Source organism: Phasianus colchicus, chromosome 15, assembly GCF_987193195.1.
Source record: "Phasianus colchicus chromosome 15, bPhaCol1.hap1.1, whole genome shotgun sequence".
NCBI lineage: Eukaryota > Metazoa > Chordata > Aves > Galliformes > Phasianidae > Phasianus > Phasianus colchicus.
In genome coordinates, this window is record NC_143450.1 from 16,198,139 (window position 1) to 16,218,243 (window position 20,105).

The window sequence follows — 20,105 nt, forward strand, 5'->3', positions numbered from 1 at the left end:
AAAAAAAAAAGCAGAGAGTTACAGAAATATACATTTTGAACAACAAAGAACTCTTTATTTTACAAAATGTCTTTCACCTTTTCAGTATTGCCTTTGTGGATGTACTTCATGCTGCAACTACTTATAGTAAAAACATGATTTGCAGCAAATTAAAGGTGCTCAACCAGTTCCAATAGTTTGATTTTTAAGGTACAATATGCAGTTGCACATTTGATTCTCAGATGTGGTCCTTTATTTGCTTTAGTTCGTTGAAATCACAGTGAGAACCTCTCATCGACTGCCTCAGGCCACAGATTTTATGAAGATATTACAAGCACAAGTGTCCTTTACTGCAAAAAATCTTTCCTTTAAGTGAGCCAAAGGCTAGTGTTTCATTTATTTACTTGCTGCTGTATGTGGAGGAGGAACTCATAATACGATAAGGCTGATTCAGTTCTGTCTTCAATCATATTCTGCAGAAAACTTGATTTCAGTGGGCTGTCATCCCTTCAAAATAAAAATAAGTGTTTAAGTAAATATTCACCAAAATCTTCAGTGCAACACATTCAGAATGTTACAGATCAAGTGCAAGATATTTCCAGAGCTCAAGAACATATGAAAGTATGAAAGATCTCAAGTAGCCCTTGTGAATAACCCCAATGAAAACACTTCTCAGAATTCACTTTGTTCATCTGAAAAACCTCAAGATTTGTCTATGACATTTTGTCTTTCTTAATCTGCAGAAATTCTAAGTCAAGGACAACTCATACCAAGTCATACCTACTGTCAAGGCTGTTAAGCACAGCATTTAACACTGACAGAACTTGCATTAAGTGCAGTACACAATACCCAACTGTGTATAGTAAAAGGTCCCAAAGATTCTTAAAAACACTTACTTTATTACATATAGTATAGGAAAGAAAGGTCTCTGTTCTCGCAGCCAAGAAATAAAAGCTATCGTTCTGATGGATTCTGCAGTTTCAAGCTCTGGGAGATGAGTCTAAGATGTAAAGAGTAACATTAATACATATGCGATATTTTTCAGGGAAGCAGCAAGTGGGACATTTAAAATAGCCCAACTCTACCCTAATCAGGTACAAAGAAGCCCCAGACACACATTGTGATGAATAGTTTTACTCTGATCTCTTTTGAAGGGCTTGAAACAGTCAAGGACACAAACTACACCTGCAATTGACTACAAGAATGTTATGACAGTGATTGTCAATAGTTGTTTTTCTGCAGGGAGAACAATTTTCCGCTAAATCTGAGTCTGATATTTCCAAACATTTGTAGTAGGTTGAGTTCTGATAAACTTCATCATTGCTAACCTGCACTTAAAGTTCTTACGTGGGAAGATATAGATTAAATTTTTTGTCTAGAGAAACTTCAAGAGCCAACAAATCATTTTTTTTTCCTGGATCCAGATTTATAGTGACTACTAACTGGAGGGCTAATATTTGAATAAAGCATTCTAATGCCCATGCAGATAGTGTAGTTGTGCACTGCACAACTAGCATACAACAAAGCTAGCACTTACCATGTTCTGTGGTATTGACCCATAATTTGGAACTCCAAGGACTTGGCTGATAAAGCTCTGCCCACAGCTCTTCCCAATCCACAGAAACATCACCTGAAAGATAAACAGCAATAACAATCACCTAATTGAAACTACACCTCAGCCGCCTTCTACACATTGAGTTCTCAGCAAGAACAGCAAGTTAATATAAATTGGAATACTACATAAAATCACCACCACTACACAACTTACAGAGCCAGCATCCATAAGGTAGGCACCTTCCCTACTCAATTTCTCCACTGATAGCTGGAGAATGGGTGGCTGAGGTATAGTTCTGTCATTGATATTGAGAGCTCCCTAAAAAGAAAAAACAGTTCACATCTTGATGCATTGACACAGGCACAAGAACAGGTTAAATAAGAAAAGGGTATATTATACTGAATATTGAAGTTAGACTTCATAGTTCCAATTACATTTCAAGGACATAATTTACTACTAAACTTCTTAATACTTTGAGGTGCAATTCATGTTTATCTTAATCAGTTCTACATGCAACAACTGGAAAGATGTGAAACATCACATTTGAGCTACGTAGCTTAAATGTGGAGGACTTATGAACAGAATTTTCTTTCAACTTCACACAGTTCAAACCTATGGGACCAGACATAAACAGGCTACGTAACAATGCAAATGCTCACCTCATCTGTGAGATTATCAACTCTGTACAAACTGGGGTGTGTCATAAGCATGAGGTAAACAAGAGGCTGGTTTTTCACTTGACACATGCTAAAGATGCGTTCATCTAGACGTGCATTTGTCCCAGTTTGAAATGCTTTCTGCAAACAATGAGACATTTGACCATTAAAGACCATAACAGATTCCAAGAAGAAATACACTCACTACCTGTCAGAGTATGCATTATCTATTCAGGTTTAAGAGACAATAAAAAGGCTTTGTTCTACATTGATCTTTCTAGTCACCAAGTTCTGGGGGAGCAGATAAATGGAACTTTTATCTTGAGATAATTTTATCTGTACAAGAACATTCACAATCTGTAAGATATCTCAATATTCAAACAAATATCAGAAAGACTGGTTTTATTAAGCAATCCAAGTAAAACAACTTCTCAATTTTGAGTCCTATGAAAATATTGGAAGACGACAGATGCTATTTTGTACATCTATGACATGCTCTTCTAATTCAGGCTGACGTGGCAAGCATAGACAATTATCCTCCTCTGGCATAGCTTCCTTTTATCTCTTACCTGTTTTAAGAGTGCCAGTACATAAAGTGGGAAGAGCCGTAGCGAACTGGGGGCCATGAGACCAGGCTGCTGAATGCTCAGCACTGATGAACGGTAAGCAGATAAAGAATCTATCACAGCGTTGACCAAGGCATCTCGAGCATCACTCAAAGTAGCAGAAACTGATCGATCCACAGCTTAAAAAAAAAGTTGTTTGTTTAAAATACTTTCCACCTTGACGACAATACACCAGACTACATCCAGATGATTACATACAACTGTGCTGATACTTCACTTGAGCCAAGCATTAAAAAGAGAGAATCACTCCTTTTACTGCTACCATCCAAAGGATTATTGCTGAAAGCTTTAGGGATATCATCCATATATATCCAAACAAGCTCTTATCATGCTTACCCATATTGGCTAACAGCCCAGTGATAGCTTGTACATCTGCCCCCAGGTAGACATCACTCAGTGTTGTTACAACAGGTAAGCACATGGTGTGGACACGAATTCTCCTCTCACCTGCAAGAAAATTAAAGAGTCCAAATACTCCAAAAACTTCTGTTTTTTGAAGTAATTAGAGAAGTGCTACTACTTACTCAGTGATTTTTGCACACTTACATAACTGAATCACTTGGATAATTTCCCCATTAACACTACCAGCTGATCTGTGTTCAACCAAACAGGCAAAAAAAATACTAAGATTCAATTTCGTTTATCATACAAACAGTGAAGGAGATTATTTTCAGCAGCTTTTATAAACTGTTAGTCGTGGTTTCTAGGATTAAGCCTACTATTCACAAACCAGGGTAGGTTCCTCAGGAAACTTTTTGGTCTGGAAGAAGCAATAACACTAACATGCAAGAATATATCACAACTGTGATATTGACATAGATAAAATATTCTGTTTAAGTTACCACAACTGAATTACAGCTTATAACTAACCAAAAGGACTTAACTGAATGTAAGGAATTTCAGCTCACAGAATACAGATATCTTACCTTTGCTAGATGTGTACAGGAGAGCTGACTGAAAAGAAACAACCTGCATATCAGTAAGACTTTCTTCTACTGACATTTGCACAGCATATCCTGCATCTGGGTTTACATTGGGTAATGACAACAAGTCTGTAGATCGTACAAAGAAGTTCCCATGGAAGGTGTGAATGGAGAGACCTAAAAGATAAGCATTAGGTTGAATCAATTTTATTTTATAGTCAGATGTGAAATACAGACACCATTCACAAAGCCAACATCACTGTTAGATGGCTCTTAAATAAGCATTTAAGTTTATATTAGGTCAAAATAAAAAATCATTTCCAAATAACAATGAATACTAACTGCTCCTCATCCCTATCACTCACTCCCACACCCAAATAAACACATACAAACCTTTGGTGCATCTTATCCTCATGACAGCTTCAAATCCAATCTTCCTAGTTAAATATCGTTTCAACTCCTTTTGCAATTTCTCCACTTGGACAGGATTGTGTTTATGATGATAAGATTGGTAGTAATAGACACTACCTGCAGAATATCTTGATATACAACCTGAAACAAAAAGATAGTGTTAGAGCATCTACAGCTGCTGCTATGTTTTTAAGTATACCAGAGGAATGTGATATTTCCTTTAATTACTACACTGTTCACATGTGAAAAAAGCTGTTACACAGTCAGCAACATGCACACAGAGATTCAACTATATATTCAGTTATATATATAGGCATGGCCTGAAATTACAGGTACTCAGTCACTTCAAAATTTGGTTAAATGGAGAAAAAATATTAAAAGCCTACTCTAACAATAGTCTTACGCTGGTGGTAGAGAGCAGAAAAGGAACGTTTCAACCAGGATCACAGAAATCCCCAATCCACTCAATAAGGGACAACATAGTTGCTAAATCAGGGAAAGACTAAAATACTGCATTCTGTTCACAGTGCTACTGCTTATCAAGGATGAGTTTGCATCCTGACATGCAAGACTTCTTCAGATGCCAAATGCTAACCTTTGACAAATACACCGAACCCCTAGAGTTACCTGTCACATAACAACTTCATACAACTTACCTAGAGAAGCCAAGTCAGAATACTGTCCACTAAGAAGAAACAAATCCACTGCAACCTGCTGTCCTGAGCAGTCCAAGGCTAACTTCTTGTAAAAATCTGTTGATGGTGTCAGGTGTATGTCCTGTTAACACAAGGGAGTATTACAAGATACAAAGGAAATAACATTAATGTATTTATTGCTTATTTTCAGGGGCACTAATAATTGATCCTTTATCACTATTTCAGTAACATCTTTAAAAACAGGCAATTCAAGAGCCATATGTACATTCAGAACAGGGCTATCAGTTCTTTTAACCTTTTTAGCTTTCCTAACCTTTGCAGTTGCTCTTTGGTTTGGCTCTTCTCGAGATTTCAGTGCTCCCATTCCCACAGATGGAAGCTGTGTCTGGAAGACAGAGATTCTACCTCCAGTGGGGGACATCAGTTTAAAGGCTGCCTGTAATGCAGGCCCAAGAGCACTCTGAGTTTCGAGGGACTTGGTAAACATCTGTGGCAAGCTCTTCAGTAGATCTTGAATTAGCTGCAAGTTAGGAAATAAAATTAAGACAAAAATCTTAGGAATTTTCTTCTTTATCAAGTTTATTACTGAGTCATAAATACATATTAATATATTTCCAGTATTATAGCATAAACAAATCCCAGCAAAAGTAAACTACTGTCTTGTTTTAGATTGTTAAATGTCTAAAGTCAAGCAGAAGTTAGAAGTCTTTCCCCACTCCAAACTTGACATTAAAACTTCAGATATTAAAAAGCACTTATAAAACCATAATAAATATGGTTTTATAAATAAATGGTATCAAGCGTATCTCATTACATGCATCTCATTTTTCACCTAATGCAGTTCTTACCTCTTTATTTTCATTTAAGTTTACTAGTAAGTTTTCTGGCATTGGTATAAATACATCTGGAAGAAAAAAATATGTTAGTTTTTTAATGAAACAAAACAAGCCTTCCCAAATTTTATTTCCCAATCATTATCCCTATTAAAAAAACAAACTATCATTGCGTAAATTCATATAAACATTGACCTTTTTCCCCTGATAAGCATACCTGTTGCTAGACTGCCACTTCAAAATAACAGTTGAAAGTGTTGAAGGATAACAAAATCTATTAAATAAAAATGCACAAGGACATTTTCAAGAATACTACTCTGCTCCTTAACATAAGCAAAAAGCGTCTTGAAAATATAAGCAGAACATCACTAAACAGTCACTGAGAATTTATACCAATTCAGTTTTGATCATGAAAGAAATTTAGGTAGCTATACAAACAAAATTAGATGTTAGGAAGGCTGTTCTCATATTTTAAGTCACAAACAGTCACAACTTGCTCAGACATTCAGAGCTTCATAAAGGAACCTACCTCCACAGCCACTAACAGAGAGGATAATGACCTGATCTACCAACACCCACCATACATATGCTTTTTAAAAGGGCTATCAAAAGCAACAGTCATACGTACATACAATACATACTAAAGCTATGACTGCATACCTTCAATATCTGAAACTATAAGCATCTGAGGCTGAGAGAGACCTTCCTGAAGACTGTAGAAATGGATTGTGCTGTCAAATGTTATGAAGCCTATTTTTGTTCTAGTGTTCCCAGGAAGCCTAAAAAAGTCAGACATATGGTGTTCAGTAAGATGAAATTTCATTTCTGCAAGGCTTTTTTTTAAAAAATACATTCACTGCACCTGTCTAAGGATGTTATCAAGTAGCTAGCTTAACAGCTATACTGCAAACATTTCAGTCGCTTAGAGAGAGAAATAGGAGCTTGTAGTAGAGCCCCTAGTAGGCATGCAAGATTTTTTTTTTAAGAGAATAATAAAAATGGATTCATAATATTTAGAAAAAGTAAAGGTTTCCAAACACAGCAATAAGTGCTTGTATTTTTTTTAATTTTAATTAAAACCTTATCCTAGAATCTAGCCTTTTAGAAGAGAAGCCGTAAGAGCACATTGTGCTAAGACAATTGTCCTACTTAACATTGGACTTCAAAGACTTAAATTGTAATCCCCTTTAGAAGTCCAGAATGCAATCTTTCAAAAAAGAATGACACCTGAATAATTCGGAGTTACCTTTCAGTATTTTCCAATGCTAGTCAAGTAGAAAGATGGATACATATCTATATTTTAACTTTTACAAAATACAATTGAAAAGACATCATGATTATATGATTAATACATGTACTCCTTTCTGGGATTGACAAAACAGATAGGAAAGACTAAGAAATGTGCCTCAAGGTTGCTTTATATACTGGTGCAGCTGTGACAGGAACACAGATACAAGAAACTGCCGTGCAGAAAGCAGTGTCATGTTAATGTCTATCAAGTTCCATAAGGAAAAGAGGACATTAAAGACAAAGTATTACTTACAAGTCAAGATTGTCCAACAAGGTCTCGCATACTGTATTCAAGTATCCTGTCTCTATTGCATTATGAGAGACATCAAATACAAAGAGGTACACAGGTGGCTGAGGTGGACGTAGCTACATGAAGAAAAGATTACCTTTATTTTCAAGGTGATTTTTATTAGATTGTGATAATTCCACTGCAAGTACAAATGATGCCAAAGCGTCTAAGTACATTTCACTTATTTGGTAACTCTATAAACAACTACTGTTGTTTCCTTTCAAAATGCCCACAGACACCTACATATTCTAAATACAGAGCACTAAGATCATAAATGTTTACAAGTGACAACCTATTTGAAGTGACACCCAAGGCTTCTTAGGTGTACTTCAAGAAGCAGTAGCTACTATACTGAAATGGAAAGCATCCTCTGTAAAGAGGATTTTTTTTTCTGACTTCCCTGTGGAAATAAAACAAAGGATGAGAATAAGTTAAAGTAAAATCTCACCATGTATTCAGATGGAGCCATAAATTCAATTGTAGCGTTCTGGACTTCAGGTCTTTTATGAGGTTCCCCATAAACTCTTGTCACGGGATTATACATGAATTCTTCAGGAACTGTGCGAATAAATTAATATATTACTACTCCACAATAGTATTAGTTGTGCTACAATTTAAAATGTCAACTCTATTGAGCTTGTTGGGCAATGCTACTTATAGCACTAGATTAGATGTGGCAGCAACTTTGTCAGCTGCAAGGGTACCACAGAAGACCACTTCAGACTCAGTGTCTTTGCTCATAGAGAACATTTCTCATGTCCACAGAGCACAGCAGATAATGAGCCAATAGTACTGATGTGGCCAAAAATATGACCGTATCAAAGGATGAGGTATGGAAGATCAATCATAGCAGTTTTAAACAAATTTAAAAACCTACCATCATTCACTCTATAGCACAAGTTGCATTTCCATCTCCTTTGGTCTAGAAAGCTGACAAAAGGATTAATGTATGTCCGGCAGGAACGACATCTCACAATAGTACTTGAAGTAACCACTGGCAATTGCTGGAAAAGAAAAGCTTCCTATTTTAAAGCATCAATATTACAGCCATTCAGCTATGATAATAATCTACACTGTGGTTCCTGGCCACTCAAAGCATACTTCTGCCTATTTCTGCACCCACGCAGCACCCCTACAAGGTTCCTAATAATAATACTGGTCAGAACCTAGCTCTAACATTTTTGGCTGCATATTCTCCCCCCTTCAAGCCTGTACAGTCCTGAATTTTACACTGATGGTGTAAGATCAAAATCTACAGCAAATACAGAACAAACATCAGGAACATCATCACCATATCTGGCCAAATTCCTTCAGTTGTGGAAAACAGCAACATTTAAAAGATGCACTGATAAATTCAAAGTATTCAGGGAGGACAGTCAAACCTCTTTAACTTTGTTAATGCTTAACGATATTACAAAAAATCAATAACTACAACTGTTACCTGACAAAATACAGCCAACTAGGAGTGACATTTACTTATATCTTTACATATATACATGCGTTGCCTCTAAGCTTCTGGTTTTTTCTGAGGTCTAGGATTTTTGTTGTTGTTTGTTAAGAATTGAGGCTTGAAAGTTTAAAAATGGCAGGGAGAAAAGTCTTGAAAAATGACAGTGAAACAGAAATTTTAAATGCCAAGATTAGCCAACACAGCTGCCCTCCTTTTGCAATTCATTCTCCAACTATAGTGATGATATTTCAGCATTTGAAGTTCTAGATATTTGTCATACCGATAAGTCTTTGAAGGGATGAAGCAGGAGCCCCAAAGGAAGTTTGGCTTTATTCAGTAAGGCCTGAGTTTGAGGAATGTTAGTCAGGGTACAGCGGAACAACCTACACAGAAGATAAAGGGTTATTTTCAATTACTTTCAGATAATAAAATGATTATTTCAGTGGAACGTAACATCCTTTACATTTTCCAGAGCTCGTGATGGTGAACATCCCCTTCCAAATAAAATACCCTCTCCAACTCTGTCATTGCTGCCACTTTAGTGATTCAAATCAAAGGTTAGCCCAACAATGCTCAAAGTTGCAGCTAATCATGATGTACAAAGCAGAAAGTTGAACACCTTCTGAAACAGCCTTATACTGATGTGAACCAGCAAAGTTTAAAACAACTATAAACAACTGCACAGTTGTAACTTTAGAACTTGTTGGTTCTTGGTGGTTGCAGGTGACCACAATACTTGTGCAAACCTGGCACAGCTTGTTTGTGAGCCATTCCTCAAAGGTGCTACTTCCTTGACCTCTCAGAAAAGGCTTGCAAAGCAGGAGTGCCTGGTCGTACGTGGTTTGGTTGGTTTGCTCAGAGAGATTACTCCAACTACCAACCTCTTGTTTGACATTCCATTTCCTCCATCATTTTAAATGATTACTCTCAGTACAGACGTAAGCTGTTTCTGCATTCACAAGCTTCTTGATATACCTCACTCAAGTAAATTAACTCTTATTTAAGATCTCCTCAATCACACTCACTGCCAGCAACACCACAAAGTTTTTACACTGTAGCTATTTATAGCTGCCTTGCAAGCATTATGTTTTTGCTTGTATTTTCTACACAACTTCCTGGTGACACAGGCTTAGAAAACGCTCTTAGTAGCAGCTAAGAATCCTGACAGAAAGATTGTGAGGGTTATGAGATGCTTGTTACAGATCTGAAGGCAGAGTTACTTGAAACATGTCCTAGACAAAAACAAAAATAGCAGGCCATTAAAATTGTAGTGTCTGCACCAGAAAAGCGTCAGTTCTGCCAATTGCCTCAATCTTGAATCCAGAGAAAGGAATACAAGTCAATGAAATTTGGCAAATAGTAATGAGTTCTATCCACCAATAGAACTATCTAATGAACCCCATAAAATTATCTTTAGATTTCCAATGAAAAACAACAGCAATTGAATACACATGCTTTCAAAAGACCTGCAGTAGAACATAACTAGTTAATTAATGCTATGTTACTCCTTTAAGCACAATATTTTGACAATCTCTTACGGCCTTAGCAAACATCTCCCAGATGATTTTTCTAAAAAATACATATAAATCTTTTCTCTAACTTAAAGAAGTAGCTTACAAAGAAACCCCAGCTTTTGATACCACATTCAAGGGAACCAATGGCATTGGTTATACTATGACATGAGAAATTAAGGGACAGTTTGAAGACTACAATGTCAACAGCTAAAAACCAGTTAACAGTGAACTTAAGTGTAATAAATACATTCTACATCGTTCCCCTCACTTCAGACCTTTAACCACTTACCACCTTTATCTTAGAGTGAAGCCTATTTTCTATCTTTTTCAACTCAAAAGTTAAAAAAAATTTAGTAGAGTCGCATTTACAACTAGTAATTTATTTCTTTTGATGAGTTACAGCAAATGAATAATCTTACTCTGGGTTACAATTGAGCTTCTGGATGTCTTCATGCAAGTTTGGGACAGGAGCCTGGAGCAGGGTTGTAGGAAGAATATTTCTTTCTTGAAGAAGATTTACAGGTCTTAATCCCTCTTGTTGTAAACTCAGGCTACCCATAGATGCATTTAAGTGATTAGCACCTAGGGGAGGCTAAAGTCAAAATTTCACAAATTAACACTTATTTGGATGAAACAGTCCACTTAAAACAAATATTTTTCTTTCAAGTTTTGCGTTTACTGTCATTGTATTATGTTTATAAATACTACTTGCTGTTTAGGTTTGTAACACAATAGAGGTTAAAATTATCATATGCATATCACAAAACTCTTGAAATACAGAGGCCTAGCTGGCAAAAGTATTGGTCAGTTTGGTTTCAAAGCACAGGAAAAACATACTTCAGCTAGCAATATTGGCATGAGGGATGAAATATATACCTATAGGACATTTTAGAAAACTAATAATTTTTGAAGACTGATGTTCTAAGCAGATTTAAGAGTAAGACACTTCAGAAAGAGCTGGCATCATTTTTATAGACTGCTATCAAAACAACAAAATAAAGCATAAATTTCTGGCTATGTCTATCATCTTGGGCAAACTGCACACCAAACAGTGAACCATAACACCACAGAGATACAACATAGACTACTACACTTTTCTTTATTCTTTATTCAAGTGAATTGGCCTAGTTACATGAAACAAAACAAGAACTTCACCTGGTGGAAATGTTTTGATCCATCTGGATACTGCAAAGCAGATGCTTGCATTCCTGGTGCTCCAGGTGGAGAAGTATTTTGGTAGCCTGGTGGTAATGCAGGATAAGAATAGCCAACATTTCTATTCATCTTAAGATTTGCAGGTGCAGAAGGATGTGGGGTTGCTAGAAGCAGAAAAGACATACCTAAAATGAACTGCTGAACTGCAGGTTGGTCAACTCATTATCAAAGAAGGACTTTTTGTTGTTTATTTTTTAAGTGTAAACAATTGACAAGTGTCATCAATTTTGCAAGATACAGCTTTATAATTCTTACATGTCACTGTCAAACTAACTGTCAATGCCTCAAATAATCACACTTAGTTTCAAGTCAGACATTAGATAAAGTAGACATTTGTGCCTAAACACCTAAACTTCCATCTTTTTCAAACTGTTAAACAAATTATTTAATGGCAAAGAAGTCCCAAACCTTACCCATGAGGCCACCTCCTTCTATTGCATCATAGCTGTTTTGGACCACAGACCCATCGCCAGCAGCAGATGTAGCATCACCTATTAAGGAGTCCAAGTTAAAATTTTAACAAGTCACAAACAAGTTGAAACAAGGTAAGTGAGGTGCAATCCTCTTTGCTAAATGTATATGCAGATCAGCATAGTTTTGATCTACCTTTGACTTGGGGCAAAACTTGATTAAGTGTACATCTTGTCTTATTTCTCACATGCGCTTCCCCTGCTGACATGACCTCAAAGGACATTAATAAAAACCTACAAGTTTTCTCAGGAAAAACATATAGAGGTCTACATGTCTGGTTGAATGATCTGCTAAGATTACATTAGGTATTCTTCACAAATTCCAAACTAATAGGCAGCAAAGCGTCAGGGCACTTCTCATTCTCAGAGGAAGGCTCTGTATGTTGGCTGCAGTTCACAAAGATTCTTGGAATTTAGGTTCCAAGTTCCCTGACTACTTTTTCCACTGATAGCACATGGAAACATCAAGCTCCCTTCACTTTTACACTTAGTCCAGTACTGTTTACAATCATCAGCAGTTCTGATATGGTCACACAAATTCCACTTGAGATAAAAACCTTGGAATTGAGAGAGTGCTCCCAAAGGACAACTGGGCTGGTTGCCACCAACTAACTAGACCAAGCTGTGCTGGGCTCCACACAGCCTGGCCTTGAACACCTGCAGGGATGGGGCACAGCTGCCAACTCCAAATTCAACAAAAAGAGCAAATTGTTTCTTACCTTCTTGATTTGTAGCTGAATGTAGCAGAGATTGTGTATTAGGTGCCCCTGCTGTCACTGTGGATGGCCTAATTAGAGGTGGACCACCAACAGGAGGAGGTCCCAAAGGTGGCCTCGAGGGAGGGTGGAGAGGTGTTAAAGGCTGAGTCACTGGTGGAGGTACAGATCCTGTAAACAGATTAATTTTTAGTTTAACCCAACTGAAGACAACAGAAGACTCTTCTTAAGAAAACACACAGATTGAACTCTAGATACGTCTCTTATTAACATGATACATAGCATGAAATACATAAATCCTAACATGCATACAGGTTTTACAACTTCAGATCGTTTCTGCCACGCTCCCGATAAACTGTGTTCTTGTAGCTGTTAACCACGATCCTTTCAATTTTGGGGTCTTTTTTCCCCCCTCTATCCTCAATTCTTGGTAAGAATTTTAAGAGGTACAGAAAGCATCCTGATTTCTATTACAAAGTCTGGACATCATAAATTTTAGTACATCCCCAAATTAGACAGCATAGAACAAACTAGAAGAGTCTCAAGCAGATTGCTTCTGACAGGAAGCTCACCTTCCACTTCAATAACCTGATGCAAAACAGCAACGTACAGATTCTGTGTCTGTAAGAGGCTGCCAAAGGCTGGGCATGCAGCTGGCAGATCTTTGTTTGAAGGATGAGCATAATCAGCAGAATCAGATAAACTCATTTTAAAAGTGAGCATTCCACAGAAACACCACCAGGGAAATTGCTCAGGAAGATTCACCATTCAAAGGAGAAAAGAATTTTATCTCATAAGCCATTTTCCAAGATTTCTCATTGCCTACCATTTTCAGCACTAACTCTGAAATATTATTTCAATAAACTGTCATACAATTAGCTAGGCATATATCAAGAAATCAGCATCAAGAAAAACATTTAATGAAGCTAAAAAGTATTTCATAAGATTCGCTTTAACACGTGAAAAATTTCTATGTTTGGTTCCTCTTATCATGCTCAGAAAGCTGATTAAAAATACTCTGTAATAGCAAACAACAGTTTGGCAAAGTGAAAATTGAGTTTTAAGGTGGGTTTCCCACAATACTTACAAGTTACATTAAGAAGTTACTTAATATTATCAAAACTTTACAGCCCAAAACACAAGAGGATAAAACAGAAGGCAGGCTGCAGAAGGACTAGCTTTTTGTATCTTGCACTTTCAGAATTCTTTCTTATCCAATTGTAAAATCTGAAGTTGGGATGGAGGAAGTTTTTCTTTCAACTGGCCTCTATTTCAACAACAGAGAATGCTTCCCAGTTTTCTTCCCAGGCTGTGCTCAAGTTGGTTGTCCCATCCTTACTGAGGCCACTCTGAGAACTTCCAGAATCAGTCCATGAACAGAAAAGCTAGTGAGATTTTAAACTGCAGAAAACCACACTAAATGCAACCAACTTTCATCTGGGAAGTCCACAACCCTTCATGTGACTGAAGCACACAAGTGCTCCAACACTCCAAGGAAAAAAAACAAAGGCAACAGAAACAGCCTTACCCATACACAGCTTCCCGAAACAGAAATTACCTGCTTCAGCCACTCGAGCAAAATACAACTTTTTTGAAACAAAGAATTTCTATTTCTCATCTAAAGAACCCACCCCAATATTTATGATATGCATTTTTTCAAATATTTGTTTTGACAACCCAGTTCCACAAGCAAAAGTCTACTACAGAGTGAATTTTATTATTAACATCATTTTTAAAAAAGGACACAGAAGTGGGCGCTGGCAGTCAGTTAAAGAACATTATCAAAAAGTTATGATTACCTGGCTTCACATAGCTGTTCTGAAGTGAAGGACCTCCTGGAGAAGCAGCATACTGATAACTTCCTGGAGGATTTCCTGGCAGCAGAGGCGGTGGCTGAGCAGGCACTGTCCCTGCCACAGGAGCTGAATGGCTTGGTTGAGCTGCAGCTGGGTGGCTCACAGGAGCCTGGCTGTACTGCCAGTTGGGATGCATTGGTGGGCTAGCTGCAGGAAAGCCACCAGCAGATGATACAGCAGCTGAGTTTTGCAATGCAGGTGGCAGCACTTGTGGTACAGGACCTGTTTGTTGCACCGGTGACCCAGATAGAGGTGCTGCTGGTGGTCTATTGAGAGTCTGCCCAGGTCCTTGATAACTATTGAACTGAGAAACATTCTGAGAGCCACTGTAGTTATACTGTCCAGAAGATGGATGAGGAGGAACCTTCGACGGCGTCTGATGTGAGTACGGTCCTGGAACTGATGGGCTATGTCCCTGGGCATCTGATGAATGCATCATTTGATTTTGAACAGGACCTAGAAGGAAAAAACCTTTAAGAAGTCTGTGTTGCATATTGCTTCTGAAAATAAGACATGACCCTAGAATTTTCCTTCCTTGGATTCTTATTAGTCCCCAGGCCATAAAAGAGACACAAGTAATAACAAGGGACACGATTTTGATAGCTTTTTGTTATCAACAGTTGTAATTTTTTTTTTTTACAGTAACTTCACAACTGTGCAGCTCACAAAGCAAGTGGCTGAACAAAATCCACGCTCTTCGCAATTCGCAGATATTTCCACCTTCAGAAGCACTCAGAAGCCCATCAGCCACAGAGGCACATGGTTGCACACAGCTGGCAGGGGCACGAGGGAGTGGTGGCAGCAGAACCTGTCCTTACATCCAGTTTAAGGACTGGCACTGACTTAAACCTCATCTTATAGCAAAGATCAAACAGGTTCATCTCGAGTCCCCATGCTATTTCTCAAGTGACAGAGTTAATCCACAAAAGGTTCTGCAGCTAATTTTAGTAAGAGAGTTTCTCATGCATATACAGCTCACATAACCAACTGGTCATGAACATGGAGTGAACGATAATTTCATAAAATAATTCACCCATCAAGAAAATATAACTTGATGGGTGCTTCTTATCTACTGGGTGCTACGGCTGAACTAAGCTGTAATCATTTCCATTTTTTTCTTGAAGTGATCAACTCAAAAAAGCAAATAGCACCAGCAGAGCATCATCAGATTTGTCTAACACAGGAACTCAGTACAGTGAGCTTTCAAGTGCAGTAAGAGCACCATCAAGAAGGATGCTACTGCAGGTTATTCATACTGCTGCCACAAAAAGAACATTCAGAAGGCAGCATTTCCAAGCAAAATCCTTTCAGCAGAACACGCTAGATAACCCATGCCACAGCTAGACAACGTACACAAACACCAAACCATTTTCCAAGGCTGTATCATTTATGTTAGCCAGTCACCCTGCTGCACTCCACCCCTGAGCACAGTCTGAATGTTAGAGACAACCCATGTACACAGTTATATGCATGAAATCAAGAGATCCTCTCTGTAATTTTGGTGTACAATTCTTCTTTGCTACCCTGTACTACTTGCCAGATTCCCAGAATTATTTTTGGGGAAAAAAAAGAGCCTAGAAAAATAGAAGTACTCAACATTCAGACCAGAAACCAGTGCAAGATTCAACACAAACATTTTCAAAAGCATGCTATAAAGATGAGCATGTAGACATATTTTGCATACAGGTACTGGAAACAGCTGCCACCAGTATGAAATCACAGAGTTTCATTTAATGTCAAAATAACAGCTGGTTTCTTAGCTGTCTTCGCTTACTGGAACTTTCCAGTTACATTTTAAGAATGGAGGAAGTTCACATTTCCAAGTTGAAATTACTTTGAACTCAGACACACATGACAGTAAAATAAGCCAAACACAGAACACATGGAAATATCTGAGTTAGGACAAACACTGCAACTGCCATGCAACTCATCATTCCCTAGAAAGCCCCAGGGTACAGACAGTTCAGAGACAGCTGTCACCTCCCTGAACACCGCATCTCCATGCTAACTGCATAGCCAGGGTTCTACTACAGCACTGGTGACCTCATCCTCACTCTGCCTGTTATTTGTGCATAAACAGCACATACATATTATTCTCTAGCCATTAATCTCAATACACTATCTGCCATTCAGTTAGGAAATCCAGTTATAGCTCACTGTCCTTGCAATGCTGCTCATAAATCTTATTAATTACTAATGCTTTAAAATAAATGGTGTCCAAACATAAAAGCTTGCAAACATAAGAATTCCCACAGTTATGACTCACCTTTGAAAATCACCCTGCAGCATATCAGATGGGTTTTCAAAAACTGATTTACAATATGAATTGTAAATTTAACTTGCTAGCTGTACAAATGACTAAGGTTTCTTATGTAATGCCAGGCCCCTGACTATATCACATGTATATTGATATAACATTGCAGTGTGTTGTATAAAAGATATAGAACAAATACTAATTAATTTTATAGCTTGATTATTCACCTTAGGGCATGACTCTGTAGCGTGGTCAAGAATCAGAGTATTTAGCTCTGTTTTTCCTGTTTGAGGGATAAGACTGAGGATAAAGCAATGACAGCGAGGCAAAACCCAAAATCAAACGACCTGATCTTTCTGTAGCACTTAGTGATCAATTAGATTTTGGAAGTAGCATTCTAAATTTCAACTTCTGTTTTCACTTTCTGAAGTAAGAAGTGCAAAGAAAAGCCACAATAACCTACACCAGTGGAATTCCCCCATAGGCTGCTGCTTCTTTCCTGCACTGCTCCACGAAGCCATGGAGCAACAAGGAAATCAGTGTGGACTGAAGATCTAAGTCACAAAAGCCACAGCACTCAGGATACAAGAGTTAGTAACACAAGAAACACAAGAGAGGCCCCCTACCTAACAGTGGAAGACAACTCTATGCACACAAGATCATAAGAAATTTCAAAGCGATCAGGAGCAGCACTGAAACATGGGATAGCTGCTCAAAAAATAAAAGCAAAGAATGAGCATGGAAGGCTATGGGAGCCACATTCTCTGCTATACAGAACCTCAGTGTCACTTCTCTCCAGGCCCACCAACGAGCACATTGCTCTCACCAGTCCCAGGTGCTTCTCCAGCCCTAGGGAGAGCAAGGCTGAATACACTCAATCACATGGCAATGACCCCCACCAGCACCCCATTCCACACGGCCTTACCCACTGCTTCCAAGCACACCAAGAGCAGGCCAAAACCAAAAGCTTCTGAAGCTCTGTGTGGCCTCAAAGCATCATGCCAGGATATCAAACTAAGATAAGAGACAGATCCTAAAAGAATTTCTCCACCTTGCTTACATTTCAGACCCATTAGCTACAGACTATTGATTTGCTTTTCAGTTAAATGAAGAGAGAATACCAATCCTACAAGAAAAACAACACAAGTGAAGTGGAGGAAGGCTGTTGCTAAGCAACACGATGCTCGTGCTAAACCATTTCCAGGTCAGCATAGGGTGCTGCTGCTACAGCCATTCACTGTCAGGCCCAGCACGCGAGCTCAGGGAGTTACCTGCAAACAGGAAGGTGAGCAACAGGTTGAGAGGAAGAGCTGACACCCACATTACAGTTCATCATTCTGCCGGGAGCTTTCTTTCCTCACGGACCATTGTAAATAGCATAAAAGCACTCTCAGCGTGCCCTAGATTGCTTTTATGGAATGTTATTTTTTCCTGAGGTAGCCTTGGATCACAGCACCTTCTCAACATATAATATATGTATCTGTATACTGTAACTGCTGATTAATTTTATTACCCTGTGTTTGCACAACTTTAGATTTCATCTCTTCGGTTTTCATACAGCTTTAGCCTGAAATGTGTCTTCCTACTACTACTACCACCTTGCAAGAACTCCTACCGTGTGCTTAGCCTGACTACATATCAAATATAAAATGATGCCAACACGTAAATCATCCCACTTGTTTACTCCATTAGCTAACATTCTTTCTGTACATTCTCTGCTTAGACCATAAACTCTCCAGAACAGAGACTCTTTTCAGACTTATGTATCCACGTCCCACACTGCTGACCCTATGAGTAGCTATACAGTTGTTTTTAAGATGCCTTTTCAGAAGTTAAAAGCACTGGGAAAGAAGAAGGGGGTGACAAGTCAAACCATTAAATTACCCAGCCATAAAGCAGGAAAATCAAAAGAGCTCATTATAACTTAATTGTCTTGATGCAGCATAACCACTAAAACACATAACTACCCAATTAAGGAATGAAGTTCGGGGATGCTGTAAGTACATATGAAATCAGAAAACACTTTCAACAGCACAGATTTCCACGCATGCAAAGCAAACAGAGAAAAGGCTGCCTTTGTGCTTCCTTCTTGCTAGCTCAGAAGGTCAGCTAGCTGTTTGGTATCACCTTCAGCATCCGGCTTCAAAATATATTTTGAGTAGAAGAAAGCAGTCAAGGCTTTTCCAGATCAGAGTGTACAGAACAAGATAATACTGGCTTTACATGACAGACAAGATAAAACATAGCAAGCAAGCAGCCACCTGAGCTCAGCAGGGTCCTGCTCTGGGCAATAAGCAGTGCCACATGTACAGCTCGGTTCCAAAGGGCCAGGCTCACTTGGCCGTCGCAGTGTTATCACAAGTGGGGACGCGGCCTGAAGTAATGACTAACACAAACCATTTAGAACAGAACATTTTGAGCTAGAAGAGACCCACGTGGATCGCTAGGTCCCACACAGAACCACCAAAAAAAAAAATCAAGCCCTATGGCTGTTAGTGTCATCCAAATGCTTCTCGAACTCCAGCAGCTCAGGGCCGTTCCCAGCGCCCCGGGCAGCCCGTTCCATGCCCACGTCCCTCTGGTGCGGGACTCACCCCTAACCCCCAGCTGCCCCTCCCCTGCCGCAGCTCCATGCCGTTCCCCGGGGCCCTGTCGCCGTTCCCAGACAGCAGAGCTCAGCGCTGCCCCTCCACTTCCCGCGAGGAGCCGCAGACAGGCGGCACAGCACGTTTCACCTAGCTAACACACAGATTTCCCTGTCAGTCCACAAGGATGTTTACACCACTAAAAGCAGCGGGAGGAGGGTCGCTTCGCCCCAATAACGACCCTCATAGACGCTCCGCGCAGCGCACACCGCTCCGCGCTCCCCGACCCGATGCCGTTCCGCACTGCTGCGTGACGCGGCTCCCCCGCCGCCAGTCCCGCCGCACACCGCGGCCCGGACCTCCCCTCAGCGCGGCCGCCCGGCGCCCCGGGGACGTGGCAGCACCAAGGGAGGCGCCGGGCGCCCGAAGGCCTCGAGGCGGAAGCCGCACCCGCCTCCCCCCGCCTCAGCTTCTCTCCCGAGCCCCGCGTCCCGCCTCACCGTTGCTGTAGGGCTGCTGGCCTGCGCCGTTCTGGCTACGATAAGCGGCGGCGGGCCGGGCCGGCTGAGCCATGGCGGCGCTGAGCCGGGCCGGGCCGGGCGGGGTTGGACAGAGGCTCAGCGGAGCCGCCCGAGTGGCGGCGCCCGGCCCAGCGCTGAGAGAAGAGGCGGGGCTTCCGCACACCGGAAGTACCGGGCCGCGCGCGCATGCGCACTACGTACACGTGGCACTTCCGGAAGCGGCAGCGCTGCGGCAAGTGGGCGGGACGGAGCCTCTTAAAGGGACAGCGGAGGGGCGGGGCAGGCCGGGCCGTGGGCGGGGTCCGG

General features: G+C 39.9%; 1 protein-coding gene across 1 annotated transcript; it reads right to left on the reverse strand.

Annotated features, from left to right (window-relative positions):
* Positions 1-29: 29 nt before the first annotated feature.
* SEC24A (SEC24 homolog A, COPII component) lies at positions 30-20,013 on the reverse strand. Its single transcript, XM_031598390.2, has 23 exons — positions 19,779-20,013; positions 14,383-14,895; positions 12,587-12,754; positions 11,811-11,888; positions 11,338-11,501; positions 10,602-10,774; positions 8,949-9,051; positions 8,096-8,222; positions 7,667-7,776; positions 7,183-7,295; positions 6,300-6,418; positions 5,655-5,710; positions 5,120-5,326; positions 4,807-4,927; positions 4,133-4,291; positions 3,743-3,916; positions 3,153-3,263; positions 2,760-2,935; positions 2,194-2,331; positions 1,748-1,852; positions 1,517-1,609; positions 876-979; positions 30-486 (listed from the first exon to the last, which is right to left on the reverse strand). Exons 1-23 carry the CDS (start codon positions 19,849-19,851, stop codon positions 372-374), a joined length of 3,300 nt encoding a protein of 1,099 aa, XP_031454250.2. The 5' UTR covers positions 19,852-20,013; the 3' UTR covers positions 30-371.
* Between the last annotated feature and the right edge of the window lie 92 nt (positions 20,014-20,105).